Below are 21,444 nucleotides of genomic sequence, written 5' to 3'. Positions count from 1 at the left end.
TAGGCTTCATGCCCGGCGTGGAAACCAATACAGGCTTGAACCCGTGACCCTGAGATCAAGACCTGAGCTGAGAACAAGGTCATTTAACTGACTGAGCTACCCAGGGCCCTCATATTGCCATCTTGAAAAATATGAAATCTTCCAATCCATAATTATGTATTGTCTTTCTCTTTATTGATGTGTTTAATTTCTCTGAGCAGCATTTTACAGTTTTCAGCCTATAGGTCTTTCACCTCCTTGGTTAAAATTTATTTCATAGTATTTTATTCTGTGGATGGTACTTTATACTTGATACCATGTTTAAAATTTCCTTTTCAGATTGTTCATTATAGTGTGTAAAACACAAGTGAATTTTGGTACCGTATCCTGCAACTTTCCTGACATCTTTTTAAACATTAGCAGGTTGTATGTGTGTTGGGGGGGTATGTCAGTGTGGAGCCCACTTTGGATCCTCTTTCTCCCTCTCTCTTTCTGCCCCTCCTCTGGTCCTGCTCTGTCTCTCAAAAGTAAACAAATGTAAAAAAAATTTTTTTTAAAGAAAGTGCAAAACATGACTCAAAACATACAGAACTGCAAAGGGCTGTGAAGAGTCCAGACAAAATAGAAAAAGAAAATCTATAGAACAGATACAGATATATTTTTATATATTTACATATATGTATATTATATATATTTATTTATCTGTGTCATTTTCACACAGAGATAATTTTCCTTTTTCTCTTCCATTATCTATGCTTGTTTTCCTTTTTTCTTGTTTTATTGCTCTGGTTAGAACTTGCAGAATAGTGTTAGATACCAGCAGTGAAAGTGGATATTCATGTCTTATTTCTTATCTCAGGGGGAAGTTTTTTACTGTTTCTTGGAGGATATTAGCTGTAGTTTTTCATAAATAATCTTTAAAGGTTGAGGAAAGTCACTTCTGAGTATGCTGAGTGTTTTGTCATTTAAGAGTTCTAGAATTTTTCAGATATTTTGCATACAATGAGATCATTAGGTTTTGTTTTTCTTTTTGTCTTCCTAATATTAATGTGGATTGTAACGTTGATAAGATGTTTATATGTTGAACTTTCTACCACTGAATTCTTGGAATAAGTCCCTTTTACTTATGTTGTGTGATTTTAATATGCTTTCTATTTAGTTGGCTGGCATTTTGCTGAAGACTTTTACATCTTTATTAATAAGGGTATTGTTCTGTAGTTTTCTTGTGATGTCTTTGTCTGGTTTGGAATCAGAATAATGTTTGCCTCAGAATAAACTAAGAAGTGCCATTGTTTATTCCTTGTAGTGTTATTTTAGTTATAAGGAACTTCCTCACCTTTTGTTTCTCTAGTAAGCCTAATTTCTCCCTTATTTTCAAAGGACAGGGTTTCTGGAGATTGAATTGATTGCCAGGTTTTTGTTTTTGTTTTCTTTGTCAACACTTTAAATATGTTATCCCATGGTCTTTTGCTTCATGGTTTGGCTGAACATTCAGCTCTGAAAGTTATTGTGTGTGCTTTCTACATGACGCTTCTTGCTTTCAAGATTCTCTTTTTACCTTTGTCTTTCCACATAGTGATCATGACTTGTTGCAGTGTACGTCTCTGAATTTTTCTTAATTGTGTGTTCATTGAGTACTTAGATTTGTAGATTCATGTCTTTTAACAGTTACAGAATTGTCTACCATATTTTCTCCATATTCCTTTGCCTCCTTCCCTTTCTTTGTGGGACTCTCATTGTTCATATATTGTTCCCCATGATGTTGTCTGGTAGGACTATTAGACTCTGTTCATTTGTATTCATTCTTTGTGCTGCTCAGACAAGGTGATTTCAAATGACTTCCCTACTAGTTTGCTGAATCTTATTTCTACCTCATGAAATCTGTTATTGAACTTCTCTGTGAAGTTTTTCATTTTGTGTATTTTACATTTTGAGTATTTTACATTTAAACTTGAGAAAGTGTTTTGTTTCATCTTCCACGTTCTCTTTATTGATATTCTCTGTTTATTTAAACACAGTTTTTCTGATTTCTTTTTAATTCTTTGCCCATCATTTCCTTTAGCTTAAATAGTTGATTTAAAGTGTTTGTTTAATAATTCCAAAGTTTGGGCTTTGTTAGGGTCAAGATTTGTTATTATTTATTTTTCTGTATGGGTCGCACTTTATTGTTGTGTTGCCTCCTTTGTACCTTCTTATTAAAAAATGGGACATTATTAGGGCACCTGGGTTGCTCAGTTGGTTGAGTGACCGACTTTGGCTCATGTCATGATCTCATGGTTTGTGAGTTTGAGCCCTGTGTTGGGCTCTGTGCTGACAGCTCAGAATCTGGAGCCTGCTTCTGATTCTGTGTCTACCTCTCTCTCTCCCCCTCTCCCACTCATGCTCTGTCTCTCTCTGTCTCAGAAACAAACATTAAAAACAATTTAAAAAAACGGGACATTATGAATATGAATATGCTGATACTTTGGAAATCATAATATTCTCCCTTCCTAGGGTTTTTTATGTCTCTTGTGATTGCTGTTGTGCATTTGTTTCTCTCAACAAATTTTGTGTGGCATATTTTCTTTGCTATAGGTAGCCACTGAAGTCTTTGGTTCGCTTATTGGTCAGCTAGTGATTCAACAGATTTCCTGAAACAGCTGGAACCAAACACAAAACAAACCAACTTTCCATACTTTGTAGATGAGTGTGTGTGTGTTGGGGAGTGCATGAAACACACAGTATAGAAGTTTACAGTGGTGCCTTCCCTTCACTTCTGCTTGCTCAGAATCTGATGGTCAGCAGGAGGTAAAAGCTTGGGGGTTTCTCAAGTCTTCTCATGAGCCTGGTCCTGGACATACCTGTATCCTTCTAGAGTCCCTGGAGTATGTAGGGGGACTTCAGAGCCTTATTCCCCACTGCACCTCACTCCCCAAGGTTTTTCTTAGGGTTTTGGTTTGTCCACTATTTGCCCCAATTGTTATCCCTTTCCCTAGATGGCAGTGGCTACTACATTTACCTTTAAATATTTGTGACAAATGGCCCCTAGTTATCACTTCCACCTAGATAGAGATGTGAGGTAGGCCAAAGAAGGGTAGACACTTTAAGCCAGTCCCTCAGGGAGCCAGCAGACAGATTGAAACAAACAAATGACTAGTCACAATTCTTTAAAGGCTCCCATCTTCAAAGCCAGTTCCTAGCTGGGGTGCAGAGCACAGAGTCACAGCAAGTTAAAACAAATACCTTTTTCTTGATTAAGAGTGTATCTGGTGCCTAGAATCCTGTGACTAATTTCTAGAGGTCTTATAAATTTAATTCTGACAATTTTTGCTAGTTTATCTCCTGCTTTGTAAAAAGAGGTACATTTGGAGTTCCCTTCTTGCCATTTTGATGTCACAGTTCCTCATTGTTAATTTCTGTAATATGACTTATTTATCAGAACTTCTATTTCAAAATATTCATGTTTTCCATTTATGATATTATGTGCTTCTGAAATACAACCTCTTTTTTTCTTATGGGTGAGTTCTTTAGAATTCTGAAGTCCATATATTTTTAATAAATGAACATACTTATTAATTAGTGCTGGATTTGCCTTGGGTTACTAAAATCTGTATTATTTTTTATTTTGATTAACACTTAATTTTTATGTATATTACAGTATATAACCTCAGCGCACTGATTATTAACATTGCAGAATGCCTGTTTGCATGGATATATTTTTGAAGAAGTATTTCAGGAGAATATTTTACTATCTTCAAAATGTGGTCTTAATATTGTGTACAAAATAAGTATTCAGTTAGCTTTAATATTTATATTTTTTACAAATATGATTCACCTTTATCCCTCTTGTGAGGTTCTGTAAACTTTGGGGTGCCTGTGGAAAATTCTATTATTTCAAGGTAGTTGGAACTTTTTTTAATGTTTATTTTTGAGAGAGACACAGTACAAGTGGGGGAGGGGCAGAGAGAGAGGGAGACACAGAATCCCCAGCAGGCTCCAGGCTCCATGCTGTCAGGAATAACCTGACACAGGGCTCAAGCTCACGAACCATGAGATCGTGACCTGAGCTGAAGTTGGCCACCTTACTGACTGAGTCACCGAGGCGCCCCAGGGCAGTTGGAACTTTTGACCACAGAGCTTTTGAACATAGGTTTCCCTGAAAATAATTTAAACCATATGTCATCCTTTCTTTACTGAAGAATTTTATGTCTTTTCTGTGTTTATACATTTGCACGCCATGGTTGAGAAACTTGATAACCCTTGTCAGTTATGAGTTTTACTTTTGGTGTAATACGTTTCAATGTAAATACCCATCTTCAACTCTGGTTAATAAGACGCCTACGATTATTTGTATCTTACAGATAAGGCTACTAGATGTGTGGGCAAAGAATTACCACCAAAAGACTACATTAATAATGGAGAATTACTGCAAACGTTGACTTTTGAAAGAGACCTAAGTCATGACTTTGATGACTTTGATTTGAAGAAAGACCAGCAAGATGTGAACAAACTTGAGACTCCGTGGATTTATGAAGAAAAATATTATGAAGGAATAACTACATCCCATTATAAAAATCTCACCTGTAGAGAAGACCAACAACATCCTAAATTCTGGAATAATTTCCCTGTAAAGCACAGTGTTTCCATAAGAAGTACATCTCCATATTATAAACATGATATGACAAACAAGGAACTAAACTACATGGTAGGCCATTCAGGAAACAAGTATATGAACTGCTTGGGCAATAAGCTTGGAGTAAGCTTTTATTCACATCTGGCTGAACTGCAGAGATTTCAAACCCAAGAGGAAATTTTTCAAAGTAATCAAATTGAGAAGTCTACCAAAACGTCCTCAGTTTCACCACCTCAAAGAATTGCTTCTAGTGTCACAACCAACATTGTTAATAAATATGGGAAGGTTCTAATGCATCCTTCATTACTGACACAATATGAGAAGACCCCCAGTAGAGAAAAACCTTACAAATGCAATGAGTGTGGGAAGGCTTTTAGCCATTGTTCGACCTTAGCTAATCATCAAAGAATTCATTCTGAGCAAAGACCTTACAAATGTAACGAGTGTGGCAAAGCCTTTAACAGGTTCTCGAACCTCACAAGGCATCAGAGAATTCATACTGGAGAGAAACCATATAAATGTAACGTATGTGGTAAGCATTTTATGATACGTTCCCACCTTTGGGGCCATGAACGAATTCATACTGGAGAGAAGCCTTACAAATGCAATGTGTGTGGCAAAGCCTTTTCTGAGTGTTCAAATCTTGCTCAACATAAGAGAATCCATTCTGGAGAAAAACCTTACAAATGTAATCAGTGTGGTAAGGATTTTACCACCCGTTCACACCTTTGGAATCATGAGAGAATTCATACTGGAGAGAAACCTTACAAATGTAATGAGTGTGGAAAGGCCTTCACTGGGAGTTCAAACCTTACACAGCATAAGAGAATTCATGCTGGAGAGAAACCGTACAAATGTAATGTATGTGGCAAGGCCTTTAGTCAGAATTCAAGCCTTACAGTTCACCAAAGAATTCATACTGGAGAGAAACCTTACAAATGTCATGAATGTGGCAAATCCTTTAAGCAGTATTCAAGCCTCAGTAGACATCAGAATATACATACAGTGAAGGTATAGAAGGTGTGTTACGACTTTTATTAAATGTTCTCACCTTTGGAGTCATAGGGGAATGAATACTGTGAAGAAACTTTACAAAAGAATGTAGCACGACCCTCATGCCATGACTTGATCTCAGGATTCACCAAAGATTTCATGTTGGAAAAAACCCTACAAATATAATTAGGTGGTACGTTGCTTAAGCAGGTTCCACAATGTACTGTGCATTAGAGAATTCCTAATAATGAGAACTTAGTCTAGTTCTTGAAGGTTAATCAAATCAAATGTTACACTCTGCAGGTAAATTAAAAGTCAAAATGCTTTAAAATTCATGAGATGATGGGTGTCAAAGGAGCAGGGACATCTGTGGAAACCCCTTAAGTTTATACAATCTTTTTATTCTTTTGGATTTCTTTTTTTTTTGTTTTTAAAAATATTTATTATTTATTTTTGAGAGCTACAGAATGGGGTTGGGGGCAGAGAGAGAGGGAGACACAGAATCTGAGGTAGATTCTAGGCTCTAAGCTGTCAGCACAGAGCCCGATGTGAGGCTCAAACTCACGAACTGTGAGATCGTGACCTCAGCAGGATACTCAACTGACTGAGCCACCCAGGCGCCCCTGTTCCTTTAGATTTCTTAATGAGGTTACTTTATTACTGACTTTGAACCTGTGGTTGAAAATATATTATTGACATTATGTCTTCATCACAGACGTTTCACATATTGCCCTAACAGTGCCCGTGATGGAACCTTTTGTTTTGGTCCTAATGTAAATGGGTTTTGTTTTTAATTTTCAATTCACTTGTTCATTTCTGGTATCTCCGAAGGCAGTTAACTTTTGTACCTTAACCTTGTAGCCTGCAGCCTTGGTGTAAATGGTATTTTATCTACCATACTTTGGGACATTGTATGAAATAGTTCAATGCTTTGGTGACAGGTGCCACTCTGTTTTCTTCCCAGTATAAAAGAACTCTCTGTTATCATACTATTATCAAGTGAATCTTGCAGTCATTAAGTCCAGCTTGGTCATGAGGCAGGTTCCTATGGTACTCTGTTGCAATCAGAGTATCTATAGTTTATTAAGATCTCAGAAGCTTTATGCCTAATTTTTATTAGCATATAAAATAAATCTTTGCACAGAATGGAAATGGAAACTGGTCATAGCCAGTATTATAAATAATATACCAGTAATCTAAAATATGAGAACAAGTTATGAAAACACCTAAATGTAAATCTAGATTACTGGAAGAACATTGCCATCCAGCTTTTTCAGTGTATCATGATGGCTAAATCCTGTGATTTGTTACCACCCCCCATAAGTTCAAGTCTTCAGTCTGCTGCTAAACAAGGCATGAAGTTAGTGAAATCACTCAACGCTATGTGCCTTAATTCTTAAGGATGTGTTTGTGAGAGGAACAGACACAACAGCCATATCAAAGATGCAGGGAACTTCAGTGCCATTCAGAGATACATACTTTAAAGTTCCTGACCAATTTATTATTATTGTACTAGTCTAAATTTTTAATATGACTTTATTATTATTATTATTATTTTTATCTGGAGGAAAAGCTCCTACAGTTAGCAGCACTTCTCACTTTCAGGAAACTTCCCCTAGCTCTCTCTGAGCTAGAGATGGGTCCACACATCCAGACTCTCCCTTTCTCACAATGGGACTCTGAGAGCACATGTACAGCCACCACCACCCCCAGTCGTCCCCCTCCCCCCCCCTCCCCCCGCCCCGCCCCGGCTGGTGTGCACCTCAGTGGCTACTTGGATCCTGGAGAACTTGCGGGTAGCCACAGAAGCCTTCTGGGAATTGGGGACTTGGCTGACCAGGATAGCCAGTGTGGATTGGGTCCCAGGGAGAATGCGGGGCTGGTGCACCTGACCCCCCATCCAACACCCCTGCAGGCCCTGAGGACTGAAGCTTGGAACATTAGGAAAGCTGGCCCGTTTCCTGAGCAATTTAGCTGGACTTTTCAGAAAAAGGCAGAGCGGGGAGGGTTCCCAGAGGGAGTCAGTCTCCTGTGAGGGAGGGAATGCTACTGGGATGGAAAACAGCAGCTAAGGGCCACCACATGAGCGCATCTGGTCAGAGAACTGCCTCCCCAGCTCCATGCAGCTGCAGATGCACCGGGGCCCAGAGCTCATTCGAAGTGTGGCTGGACAGCACTGGGACTTGACTTTCTCTTCGGTTAGGAAAACCGTGCGGCACGAAGAGGACTAACGGAAGACCCAGTAAGAACGTGGAGCATGACTGGGGCTGATTTCTGTCCGCCTAGTGAATCTTCCCCTTTGGTCACCATTAAACAACCTCCGTTTAATGTCAGCTTGGAAGTAGGTCCTTGGTTCTGTGACGGTGTAGAGACTTCCACTTTATGGAAAACCGCCAAGAACCAGATTCACCCAGCTTGCTCGCACAGCTCAAACACGGAAGTGTAGGGCTGATTCCCCCTCAACACGATGGCCGCCCCCACATTCCCTGCAAGCAAGATTATTTACTTACATACATGCTCAGGTGCCTTCCTCCAGCTCTTTAGCCTCCAACTCTCGCTAATTTTTAGTGAAAACCAAAAGATTTTGAGCCCCTTACCTGCAGCGACGGAAGCACTATTTCCATCGGGTCCTGCTCGCTCCGCTCATGCGTTCCCCACATCTCAGCCCTGTCTGGTTGGGGAAGCCAGGGTGTGGGCCAGACCTTGGGAAGCCCAAAGGGAGCGACAAGCCGAAGTCTTCGCACCGTAAGGACTGTCACTGCCCCTTTGCAGTCCCTTGATTGTCCCGCACGCCTCCTTTCAGTCTCCTGCTCCCAAGGTGGTTCCGCGGGACCAGCAGCGGGGTTGGCCTTGCGCGCACCGAGGGCTTGGGGAGTACACGGGGTGGCCGAGCGGCCCACGCCACCCCAGGAGTCCAGCTCTTCCGGGTCAGGAGCGGAGCGCTGGGGCAACCACTGCTCCGCGCGGAGAGGCCTTCCAGCCGTCGGGGGATGAACTCTAGCTGGCACTCGGGGTGTCTGTGGGCAACTTCCCCGGGCCAGAAACGGAGGCGGAAGCTGAGGGACCAGGAGGCAGAGCCCGGAGCGCATGGCGGCCGAGTCAGGCGGGTCCCAAAGCCCAAGCAGTAGGTTCTCAGCCGCGCTGCAGTCAAGGGTGCTGCCCGCGGACTCAGCTGACTTCCAGACGTGCCCCTGGAAAGAAGGGTCCCCCGCAGCCAGTGACTTGTAAATTTTACAAGCAGCAAAATTCCCCATAAACAAAATGGATCTATGACTTTGACTTATAATGGGCTTCTTCCCAACTGTGGAGTGTTTAGTGAAAGTGCCACTAGTCACTTATTTGCTTGTGAACATGGGAGTCCATGCTGAAATCTTCCATGCCAACATGGCTGGTTGTCAATATTACGATCACCAAGTCTATCCTTAGCACTGTTATGTTTTTTAAAATGCAAGAAAAAAAAACACATGGAATGATTTGATAATAGGATTGGATTCTCGTTCAGTTACACCTGAGTGACTTGCTGACATTTAAAACTGAGGATGCACATTGTAAATGTAATCAGGTAAATACATGTAGCAAGATGGTTTCTTAGTTTCACAAACTGAAGGAAGCTTTGCTGGTGTCAAAACTAACATTGGCATAAATGTGGGAAGTTTTGATCTATCCCCCCCCTTTTCTAAAGCTACATGGGTTAGTTTTGTGCAAGCAAGGGAGGGGCAGAGAGAAAGAGGGAGATACAGAATCTGAAGCAGGCTCCAGGCTCTGAGCTGTCAGCACAGAGCCGGATGCAGGGCTTCAGCTCATGAACCACCAGATCATGACCTGAGCCAAAGTCAGATGCTTTAACCCACTGAGCCACCCAGGTGCCTCATGTTAAATAGATCCATCCTTTGTTGATAATTAAATATCACAGTTGTACATATTAGAAAAGAACTTGGCAATCGCTTCTCGGCCTTTTGGCTAAGATCAAGTGTGTAGAAAACAAGTTGGCAAATGTAATGAATTTGGAAGGTCTTTAGACAGGATGAATCTTCGCTAATCAGAAATTCATACTGGGAGATCTTAAAATTATACTCAGTGGGCCACTGTATTTAACCAAGGGGTCAAACATTACTAAAACCAGCAAATACCTCAGAGAAATCTTAAAACGTTTTCATCCAAAATTCAATCCTGTGGGATCATCACAATATTAATTTTTTTTTAACATTTATTTATTTTTGAGAGACAGAGACAGAGCATAAGCGGGGGAGGGGCAGAGAGAGAGGGAGACAGAATCCAAAGCAGGCTCCAGGCTCCGAACTGTCAGCACAGAGCCCAACGCGGGGCTTGAACTCATGAACCATGAGATAGATCATGATCTGAGCCAAAGTTGGACACTCAACCGACTGAGCCACCCAGGTGTCCCCAGGGTATTAATTTCTGAGTGAAAACTTAAGAATTTTATGAGTAATGATACTTTAACCATAGTAAATGTTAAGTAATTCAAATGAAATGAACATCAAAAGGCTATGACTAATGCTTAAAGCTTATGAAACACTATGTAATATATAGAACAGTGAAACCTTGTAAATTTAATATATGTTTAAAATACATATCCAAAACACCTTTATCTCATTAACATTTCTTACAGGGGAATTCATCTTTAACATGAATGTATTTTAGAGAAACCTGTATTTCATGGTGTATAGTAACTAATGGATATTCTCTTAAAGGTTATTGAAAGTATAAATAAAACCATTGGAATATTGATAACTAGCTTCACTTTCTTTAGGGTTCATATAATGAGAATACACATGCCTATCAAATGCCCCTGGAAATATTGCAAAAGTATTTAAATGAAAACTAACTCAATAGTCTTCTAAAGAATGTATATGTTAGAGAGTTTTATAATCCACACCTCACAGAGCATTCAGAAATAGAAAACAGAAGTGCCAAAATATAAAATAATTTTTGTATAAAAACACGTTACTTTGGCTAAAAGTAAAGTGGATTTGAAATTATATTTGGAAATTATTGAGCAATGAATTATAATGTCACAAAAGTTCAGCTCAAAGTTATTTGAATTTATCAGTCATGTTAGGTGTGGAATGCAATGAGAAATATAAAGAACTCAGGGCGCCTGGGTGGCTTAGTAGGTTAAGTGTCTGACTTTTGATTTCAGCTCAGGTCATGATCTCAAAGTTCGTGGGTTAGAGCCCCACATTGGGCTCCAAGCTGACAGTGTGGAGCCTGGTTGGGATTCCCTCTCTCCTTCCCACGTGCTCTCCCTCTCAAAATGAATATATAAATAAAAATACAGAGAACGCAACTTAGATCTATGTTTTAAAGGGCTTTTTTATGGTTTTTAAATTTTTATTTTATTTTTTTAAAATTTATTTATTGTTTAATTTACATCCAAGTTAGCATATGGTGCAACAATAATTTCAGGAGTAGATTCCTTAATGCCCCTAACGCATTTAGCCCATCCCCCCTTCCACAACCCCTCCAGGAACCCTCTGTTCTCTATATTTAAGACTTTAAGACTTATGTTTTGTCTCCCTTCCTGTTTTTATATTATTTTTGCTTTTCTTTCCCTTATGTTCATCTGTTTTGTATCTTAACTTCCTCAGGAGTGAAATCATATGATATTTGTCTTTCTCTAATTTCTCTTAGCATAATACTCTCCAGTTCCATCCATGTAGCTGTAAATGGCAAGATTTCATTCTTTTTGATTGCAGAGTAATACTCCATTGTGTGTGTGTGTGTGTGTGCGTGCGTGTGTATACAACACATTAAAAAAATTTTTTTTTTTCAATGTTTATTTATTTTTGAGAGGCAGAGAGAAACAGAGCATGAGCAGGGGAGGGACAGAGAGAGAGGGAGACACAGAATCCGAAGCAAGCTCCAGGCTCTGAGCCGTCAACACAGAGCCTGACGGGGGGGCTTGAACTCATGAATGGTGAGATCATGACCTGAGCCCAAGGCAGACACTTAATCGACTGAGCCACCCAGGTGCCCCAACAACACATCTTTTTTATCCATTCATCCATCGATGGACATTTGGGCTCTTTCCATACTTTGGCTATTGTCAACAGTGCTGATATATATATATTAAGCAATTGTTAGTGGCCTAAATTATCACATGTCTTTGGGAGCCTGGGTGACTCAGTCGGTTAAGCGTCAGACTCTTGATTTTGGCTTCAGGTCATGATCTCATGGTAGTGGCCATGTCAGCCCAGAGGCTGCTTGGGATTCTCTCTCTCTGCCCTTCCCCTGCTCACAATCTCTCGCACTCTCTCTCAAACATTAAAAAAAAAAAAAAAATCATCTACCACACCCTAGTGTGTGCCTATGAATGTCTCTGGAAATAAGCACATGGTGAAAGTCGATAAAGTGGAAATGAGGTTCTGAAAAATGTCTGTAAAAATGGCACATTTCACATTGGTAGGTTTTCACATTTCATATTTCAGTTTGCATCTCCTGCACAGACAGGTGGACTCCTTGGCTTAGTTAAATTGCTTAAATTAAATTCTAGCAGAGGAGCAGTTCCTGGATCCAGCCGTGGCCCCACATCACTCCGCACCCAGGACCAGGTCCCAGACAGCAGAGCCCAGCTCGCCTCTCCCAGGAGGCCAATCTCTACCTCTATAACAAAAGCGTTTTAACGAAAACTGGCTCACCTTGATAAAACGTAAACATGTTCGCTTTCAACACACGTGGCCCACACAACTCTGAGCTCTACCTCAAATTGTTGGAGACATCGACTCAAAACAGGCAGGGAGCAGTCCAGTGACACAGGACACAGAGATTCCAAAAAAGACTCCTCCTGGGAGCTCCGCCCACCCCGTCCAGAGGTCCCGGACTCACCCCCAAGAGACCAGCCAGGGCAAACTTACGGGCGATTCCAGGGCTACAAGCTGTCAGCACAGCTCCCTCCGCCCGGGCTCCAGGAGCCTATTTCCCCATCTCATTACCGGAAGTGGTCCCCAACCTCCGCCCCATCCTGCGACCCGGAACTGCGACCCAGGTCTGACCAGGACCGGCGGGCGGTTGCCGGAAGCGCTCCTCCCAGGCTCCGCCAAGGTGAGCATCCGGGCTAAATATTATTCATAACCTATTCATAACTATATAAATAACTATTCATAACTTGCCCATTGCCAGAGCGCTTCGTCAGCCACGCCCAAGGCGTGTAACTTACCGTACCCAACACGTGGCCTGTAGTGCTCTCCCTAGGGCCCGCCTCAGCCCTGCCCTTCCACTAACGCGCACGCGCAGCGTTTAACAGGCCGCTCACACAAGTGGCTAGAGAGGTTATAAGGTCATCACAGCGTCTGGGGTCTCAAAGCACGTTAGCGTCGCCTCCCCCGCGCCTCCCACCGCGGTGAGTGGCGTCGCGGACACACCGAGCCCTGCGGCTGGCTCGGGGGTCCCGGATGGTTTCGGTTCGGATCTTTCGGAGTCGGTCCCCGCCTGTGGTGCGCGGGGCCCTCGGGCCTTCAGACGCCGCCTGCCGCCTTGTGTCCCTGGACACCCGTGTCCCCCGCGCCGCGTGAGTCTCGGGAGATGGGCGTGCGGGGTGGATGGCAGCGCTCGGCGCCTGTGCCCGCAGCCTGGTGGGTCTGGGCCCATCGGGGCTCCGAGTCTGGCCCTGGGGTGGCGCAGACCCCGCCGCCTCCTAGGAGTCTCCCCTGCAGCCCCGCATGTGATGGGAGGACCGATGCCCGGGAAGAGCACGCTGTTGAGCAGGGGCTTTCAGGAGCGGGACCGAGGACGGGAGAGCGCGGGGTGTCAGAGCGCGGGTCACGTCCCGCACGCGAGGCTGAGGGGCCTCGTGGAAGCCGTGACTGCGGCAGGGAAGCCAGGGATGAGGAGAGAGAGACAGAATGAGGGAGGGAAGATCAGTGAGAGGGTCGACACACAGGGACCGTGGGAGCGGACGCAGTAACTCGGGAGAGTGGCAGGCGGAGAAGAGAAGAGAGCGAAACGTGGAGAAAAGGGAGGCGCCCCAGGACAAGGGGAGCAAAATAGCGAGCACAAGCAGAAGTGGGGCCGCAAGAGAGAGGCGCTTCGAACGCAGAGCGGGAAGGAGCAAAAGGTTGCGGGCGGGCGAGGCAGAGACAGAGACAGCAGGAGAGGGTAGGATGACAGCGGGGAGAGAAACAGCGGTGCGAGATCCGATGGGGGTTCCAGTGAGCCGGGCGGAGGGGGTGTAACCGGAAAGCGGGAATGGAACAGGGAGAGCAGAGGGGACACCCGTGGGGGCAGAGAGAGGCAGAAACGTATGGCGAGTGGAACAGTCAGAAAGACTGGGGAGAAAGAGTAGGACAAGGCGAAATAGGTGTGAAGAGTTCCCCGGAAAGTGTAGGTGTAGGGAAAGGAAGACCTACAATTCAAGAAGAACAAAAACCAACCAATTTAAAGATGAGCAAAAGGAGCACCTGGGTGGCTCAGTCATTTAAGGAGCTGACTCTTGATTTCTGCTCTGGTCATGATCTCAGAGTTCCTGGGTTTGAGCCCCACGTTGGGCTTGGTGCTGACAGTAGAGAGCCTGCTTGGGATTCTGTGTCTCTCCTTCTCACGTCTGTGCGCTCTCTCTCTCTCTCTCTCTCTCTCAAATAAAAAAAAACAATTTTTTTTTTAAATAAAAATGGGCAAAAGATGCTTCTCCATAGAAGAGATATACAGATAGCCAGTAAGCTCGTGAGAAAATGCTCAATATCCGTAATCATTTTGGAAAGCAAATAGAAACCACAATGAGATACCTTCACAGTTTTTGTGATATGTATTATAAAAAAAAAAAAAAAAAAAAAAAAAACCTCGAAAGGGGCACCTGGGTGCCTCAGTCAGTTAAGCATCCGACTTCGGCTCAGGTCATGATCTTGCGGTTTGGGAGTTTGAGCCCCATGTTTCACTCTATGCTGACAGCTCAGCCTGGCCTGCTTTGGATTCTGTTCCCCCTGTCTGCCCGTCCCCTACTCGTGCTTTGTCCTTCTCTGTCTCTCAGAAATAAACGTTAAAAAAAAAAAAAAAAAAAAACAAAACTGAAAATAACCAGCATTGGAGAGGATGTGAAGGAATTGAACTCTCTGTGCCTTGATGGTGGGAAAGTAATGGCGTACCCTCTCTGGAAGAGAATGTAGTGATTTCCCAAAAAGATTAAAGATAGAATTACCATATGATCAATCAATCCCACTTCTGAGTATGTACCAATGAAATAGAAAGCAGGGACCCGAACACGTATTTTTATACCTGTGTTCATGACAGATGCAACCCACATGTGCATCAGTGGATGAATGATGAACAAAATGTATATACATCCAACAGAGCCTTGTTCAGCTTAAAAATTTAGGAAGGGGGGCGCCTGGGTGGCTCAGTCTGTTAAGCGTCCAGACCTCAGCTCAGGTCATGATTTCATGGTTCGTGAGTTCGAGCCCCGCATCGGGCTCTGTGCTGACAGCTCTGAGCCTGGAGCCTCGAGCCTGCTTCAGATTCTGGGTCTCCTTCTATCTCTGCCCCTCCCCCACTTGTGCTCTGTCTCTGTCTCTCAAAAATAAATAAATGTAAAAAAATTAAAAAAAAATTTAGGAAGGAAATTCAGAAACAGTCTACAACATAGATAAACTATGAACATATGCTTATTGAAATGAGCCAGACACAAAAGGACAAATGTGTTTTTCCAGTTATGTAAAGTACCTAGAGCAGCCAAATTCAGATATAGAAAGTAGAGTGGTGGTTGCCACAGGGGGACAGGGAGGTATGGCAGTTATTGTTTAAGGGGTATATATATATATATGTGTTAAGAGCACTTACCCTCCTCTCATGGCTACCTGTGCCTCAGTCACATTTGCCTTTTCTCTGTTCCCACACACCAACGTTTTTCTGTCTCGAGTCTTTTTCCCTGCACTTTTTGTTCCTTGGCCATGATGACTCTGGCTCTTTATCCTTCAGTCTGCAGGGACAGGAGTGCGTTGGTCCTGACGGGGTGGATCCAGGAGCTGTACCTTAGCATTGCTCCGCAAGTGACTTGTGTAGGCCGTCTTGAGGGTGTAAGATTCATTATGCAACCAACAGTGGAATTACAGGGAAAATAGAGGTGATTTTGGAGGTTATTTTTGGTCTTTTAGGGGAACTCTTATGGTTAGGGTGGAAGTCAAAGTTTTATATGCATTTGGGAGGATACAAATGATAATTTGAGGTGCTTCCATAGAAGATGCCGGGGTCTTGTTGGGGTATGTACATCATTGGAGATGTTATTTTATTTAGTAGATTACAGAGGTGCCAACATTTGGGGTGGGGTCACTGTGAATGAAAATACAGCTTCAGGGATCAGTGGGTCTTTGGGCGTTTTTATGTGTATTATTCTATCATAAATGCTTGAGTTATTGGGGCCTGGAATATGTTGTGGGATTCCATAGCTGAATAGAAGGATCCTGATGGTGTCTCCAAGGAATGCATTGGCTTCCATGGGAGGCTTGTAAGAGTGTCTGAGTCCAGGGCTGCCTGGGTGGCTCAGTCAGTTAAGCATCTGACTTCGGCTCAGGTCATGATCTCACAGTTTGTGAGTTCAAGCCCCACATCAGGCTCTGTGCTGGCAGCTCAGAACTTGGAGCCTGTTTCAGATTCTGTGCCTCCCTCTCTGTCTGCACCTCCCCTGTTCACACTCTCTTTCTCTCTCTCAAAAATAAAAAAAAATTAAAAAAATTAAAAAAAAAAAACTAAAAAAAAAAGAAAAGAGAAGGGTTATTTCCCCCCAAGGCACACATTCACCCTACATACATGATCCCCCCTTTGTCCTTCATCTTTTCTGGAATGGCAGAGTGGTGCTTTTCCAAGTGGGTGACCTGAGGGACAAAGCTGGTTTGTCTGTCTGTGCCTCTCCTGTGTCCCCTCCTTCCAGTTTTCCAGCTTCCCCTGTACTGTTCTGTTCACACACACACAATCTGCTCCACCTCTCAGTTTGCACAGTCGTAGACCAAATAAGTCAGCATCTGGGCTGTGAATATTTCAGCCAAATGTCATTGCAAAGTCAGAAATCTTTGACACCAGGACCATCGCCATCAGTGGCTCTCAGCAGCCCAGAGGCCTCTGCTCTTTCTGCAGAGTTCAGGCTCCTTTATTGCTGGAGTGGGTGTGCTCCGCCCGAGGTGGCTACGGCAGTGGTTCAACCAACTCAGTTTCTTAAGTGTGCCTTTCTTACCTGCTGGGGGTGAGGATAGTGGTCTCAGTGAAGGACCCTTGGCTCTGGCCTCTTCTGGGGCCCCTGGCTGGCTCACTCTTCACTTGTGAGAAGACCATGCTAAGGACAACCAGGACCCTTGTAGACATCAAGGACCCTTGCGTAAACCACTGCATGAAGGTTACACTAGAGATCTTCAATCATTCATTCTGTGTGTGTGGGGCCCAGGCTTTTCCTCTCTGCTGTAGGGGGATAAATGGTAAACATTATGAATATGCCCTCCTCACTTTTTCAGGTTATTTTAAAAGATGGCGACAGACAAACCTTTCACTTACTAATAGCCACGCAAATTAAACACCTGCAAAGGACTGATGTAACCATTCCCTTACAAACCCTTGACTTCCTTGCTTTCTTCTCCATATCATCATCTCCTCCAGCTCTGCTTACTTATTGTGTCCGTCTTCCATCAGAGCTAGAGGAAAACATAAACCAAGGTTGACTGGTCTCCCTTCAAATTCCTGGACCACCTCCTCTGGAATTTCCCTACTTGCCTACCATACCTTTTCTTCCAGGGCCCCCGAGAAGGCCATCTGCTCCTTTCCTGTCTTCACTTCAGTCCAAGATGGTCTGTCTGAGCACCTGGGAACCATGAGAAAGAGATCTTCCCTGATTGGGCCACCTACAAGCCTCATGCATCTGGGTCTTCTCCTTCACTGTGGACGAGGAATGGACCGCCCTCTCACACAGCTGTCCTCCACCCTGACGGTGTGCACCACTTCCCAGACACCTCAAATCTCAGCATGGACATTGTATCCTACCAAATTGTGCTCAGTTTTTACCTCTAGGGAAGTATTTTAGCCATCATGCGCAGATTGTAGTATAGCCCAACCTTAACAAAGCCCTTCATTCACTCTCTCTCTCATCTTCACAACAACAACAAAAATTTTCTTTTATGGACATTGTCTTCTTTAGTAAGAGCCCTTTGCTCCTTTTCAGAGCAAAATACACAAAAATTGTCTATGTTCTCTTCAGTCTTCCCTGTAATTAACACTGATCCTCATCCAGTCAGGGCTTCCCAGCTGTTGTTCCACTCTCCGTGTCAGAGGCACTGATGTCCTCTCATTTCACAGAAACGCTGGCTAATTGGCTCTCCTCATCTGTCTGAGCAGCAACATGTTGAACAGTGATGACTCCTTCTTCCTTTAAAGACATTTTTTTAAGGCCTTTGGGACATCCCACTATTGACAGATCTTATCTATCATCTGTGTGTCCGTTTCAGTTTTCTTCTCCCCACCATGTTCACTTCTCAGTTTCCTCTGCTGATTTTTCCTAAACTCCCTGCTCCCTGATTGGGGGAGGGCCCCATAGCATAGTCTTGGACCTCTTCTCTTCTCCATCTATATCCGGTGACTTTCCATGTCACCTTATCTCAGGGCCTTAAACCCCCTAAGTCTCCCAGTTACACACTCCATCTCAGACCTCCCTGAACTCCAGATTGTGTTGTCCAGCTGTCTCCTTGACACGTCTGCTGGGACGTCTAACAGGCATCTCCACCTTAATGAAGTCCAAACATGAGCTCCTGAACTCCCCCAATTATGTTCCCTGCAGTCCTCCACTTCTCAGTCAAGAGTAGTGCCATCCTTCCTGGGGCTTAGGTGACCATCTTGGCATGTTTTCGAATTCCAGAGCATATTACATTAATTGTGTGTGTTTTTACTTAAGACAGAATAAAAAAAGGGGTGGGGCGGACACCTGGGTAGCTCAGTTGGTTAACTCAGTTTTGGCTCAGGTCATGATCTCACGGTTCGTGCAATGCCAGTGCAGAGCCTACTTGGGATTTTTTCTCTTTCTCTCTCTTTCTCTCTATCCCCTCCCCCCCCCCCCCCACTTCTGCATGTGTGCATGCACGCTTTCTCCCTAAAAATAAACGTTAAAAAAAAGAAATAGATTAAAAGAAAATACATTAATATGGGTAAAACACTACATGGTTTCCAAAATTCACTTGGGATGGGGGAAAACAGTGTCTGAAGACAATGGCCGGCTGGCTATTCCTGATCTACTTCTGTGACCTAATACCCGGCTTGTCTCTTCCTCCCTCTTCCTCCCTCGCTGGGATAGAGGCACTCAAAGGTCTGCTCTTCCTGGGGCCAGGGTCAGCACTGCCTCAGGGCTTTCCCAAGGGTGGTCCCTCTGCCTAGAATTCTGTGACTCCTCAAATGCACATGGTGAACTTCTTTCCCCAGGTCTTTGTCTTGATATCACTTTCTTGTGGGGCCATCTCTGACACTGCCCTGTCACATCCTAGCCTCGTCCCTACCCCGGCTCTGGCCTGTAATGCCTACTCCGCATGGGTGTCTCTGCTCCTTCCTCTTCCACTGTCTGGATACCGGGGACAGGGGCCCAGGAGAGAGCAGAGCCTCAGGTGGGAGGTGTGCTGGGCTGGTGCCCTCTGAGTGGTTCTCGACCCTGACTTTGCATTGGATTGCTGAGGCATTTTGTAGTTACCTCTTATGCCCAGTCACCAGGAATTCCCCTTCTTGTGTTTGGGATGATGGGGAACAGACTCAGTGGTGTTGAAAATGCCCCAGGTGATTCTAATTTGTATCCAGCATTGGGCCCCAGGGCCTTAGCTCATCCATTAATGAGGAATGAACCAGCCCCGGATCTAGAGACAGGAAGAGAGGTGAGGCGGGCTGTCCTTGACATGGGGTGTTATTGGGGGAGCCTGTGACTCCAAGGGGAGGGTTAGTGCAGCCCAGATCCCCCCTGCTGTAGCTTATGTGTGTGCCTCACCAGGAGGGGAGTGCATTCTGCAGGAAGAGGTCTCTGTGTAGCAGTTTACTGTTCTGAACCCCTCTTTGGCAGTGGGCAGCAGAGGGCCGTCTCCCACATGGGGAGGTCTACCTGTCTGTGGTTGTGGCACAGAAAGGGGTAAGTTGACTCTAAGCGTTAAACAGCATATATTTGACACTCAGGTTTGACGTCTCGAGACCCATCTTGCCTGGGACAGAAGCTCAGAGGAGGAAAGTCCAGGAGTCAAGAATGACTCTTTCTCAGGTAAAGTCATATCTGGGTTCCTTGTTCTGTCCTCTGTGTCCTGCACTACCACTGGGCCATGCTCATCTCACTCTGAAGCGTCCCCCCTGACATGCTTGCTCACGCTCACCCCAGGACCTTATCTCAGCCCCTCTATCTCCACGCAGATTCCAGCTCCTACAATTCTGTGGATGTATTTAATGGAGATTGGATTTACATGTTGCTATTTTAAAAAAGTTTTTACAAGGTTTTTGTCGTAGGCTAAGAGAAAAACATTGACAGTTTTATTTACATTTAGTACAATTTATACATGTTCGTTGTACTAGAAATGCTGAAATGCACACGAAATGCACAAAATCATAGATAATGAAGATTTATCTAAACATAGATGTCATTTAGAGACTGGTACTTTGATTTCAGTTATTTTCAGTGTGTTTCATTTCATAAATAATTTTTATTTATTTTAACTCTGAAAGTATGCCTGACATGTTTTCCATGGCCTTTAATTCTTTTTTGCACCATCACCTAAATGAGATAACAGCAGTAGGAATACTTTGTGTGCACATGCACGTGTGCAGACATATATATTGATCTTTATCCGTGTTTATTTTTCAGCCTTGAACTTGTTTCAGGTTTTCTCCACTAGGAAGCCCTCTGTCGACACACTTTTACTGTTGTGTCCATTACTTCACTGTGTGGTGCCATGGGTTCCATGCTAAAGCCTGACAACTTGTTCAGGTCTGGGCTCTGTCACTTATTACCTATATGACTTGAGGCATGTTCCTTAGAGTGTGTGTGACAGAATTGGGTCCTGTATAAAATGGGAACAAATACTAATTTAATTGGATGCTATATCCTTTTACAAGTTAAAACTTGTAAAGCATCAGAGTAATGCTTACCATATGGGAAATGTTCAAAACTTTTAGTGAGTTCTGTAATTATTAGCTTCCCATCTTTCCAGTTTTTACCTTTGGTGATGCCTGTATGGACTTGGTCATCCCTGAAGACACTACTCATGCCCTAGCTCATGGAGAAATTAGCTGTCATTTGGTGTATACAGCATACTATCTAGAACTTATAATAGTTCTAGATATAGAACTCATATAATCATACTATCTAGAACTTGCATATAATCTACCATTGAAGGTTTTTCGTTTGTGTGTATTTTTTTCCCTTCCTTCACATAATGTTAAGTCTGTATGTTGGGGTACATTATGGAGATGATATAAATCCACCATTCTTCCTGGGCCAGCTATTGTCACTTAGGGCCCCGTTTAGTAATTTGGGGACTAGAAAATCATTCTGTGGATGGGTGATACTGCTAACTTCCAGAGCTAATGCGGTGTCCATTTGTTCCCCTTTATTCCATGAAAATATCAGTGGAAGGTGAGCAAACATCCTTAAGCCTCCGGCATACTTAATTCTTTGTCCTAATGGGAAGATCATGTTGTCTTTTCTTCTGTACCATTATTTCTTTCTAGTATGTGATGATTTCATGAAATTTTCTTGTATTCTCTCAAAAGTAAAAACAAAAAAACAAAAAGCATTTCCTTAGATATTCTTTGCTTCCCAGTACATTGTTTACAAAAGTATGTTCATCCTCAGAGTATCAGTTTCCTTTTTTTTTTTTTTTTAAAGTTTTTATTCATTTTTTGAGAAAGAGAGACAG

At 43.4% G+C, this 21,444-nt stretch overlaps 1 protein-coding gene across 1 annotated transcript in view; it reads left to right on the top strand.

Moving 5' to 3' along the window:
- LOC132691230 (zinc finger protein 677-like) overlaps nucleotides 1-21,444 on the top strand; it is a 35,106-nt gene that overhangs the window by 9,214 nt on the left and 4,448 nt on the right. Inside the window, exons 2-3 of the mRNA XM_081791401.1 lie at nucleotides 12,892-12,944; nucleotides 19,715-19,796. Of these exons, the coding sequence (XP_081647527.1) occupies nucleotides 19,782-19,796 (15 nt within the window). The 5' untranslated portion in view covers nucleotides 12,892-12,944; nucleotides 19,715-19,781. The remainder of the gene's footprint in view (nucleotides 1-12,891; nucleotides 12,945-19,714; nucleotides 19,797-21,444) is intronic.

The sequence above is a fragment of the Panthera onca genome, chromosome E2 (genome assembly GCF_046562875.1).
Source record: "Panthera onca isolate mPanOnc1 chromosome E2, mPanOnc1 haplotype 2, whole genome shotgun sequence".
Taxonomy (NCBI): Eukaryota; Metazoa; Chordata; class Mammalia; order Carnivora; family Felidae; genus Panthera; species Panthera onca.
The sequence above is the reverse complement of the archived record's forward strand: the minus strand, read 5'-3'. Positions and strand labels throughout refer to the sequence as shown.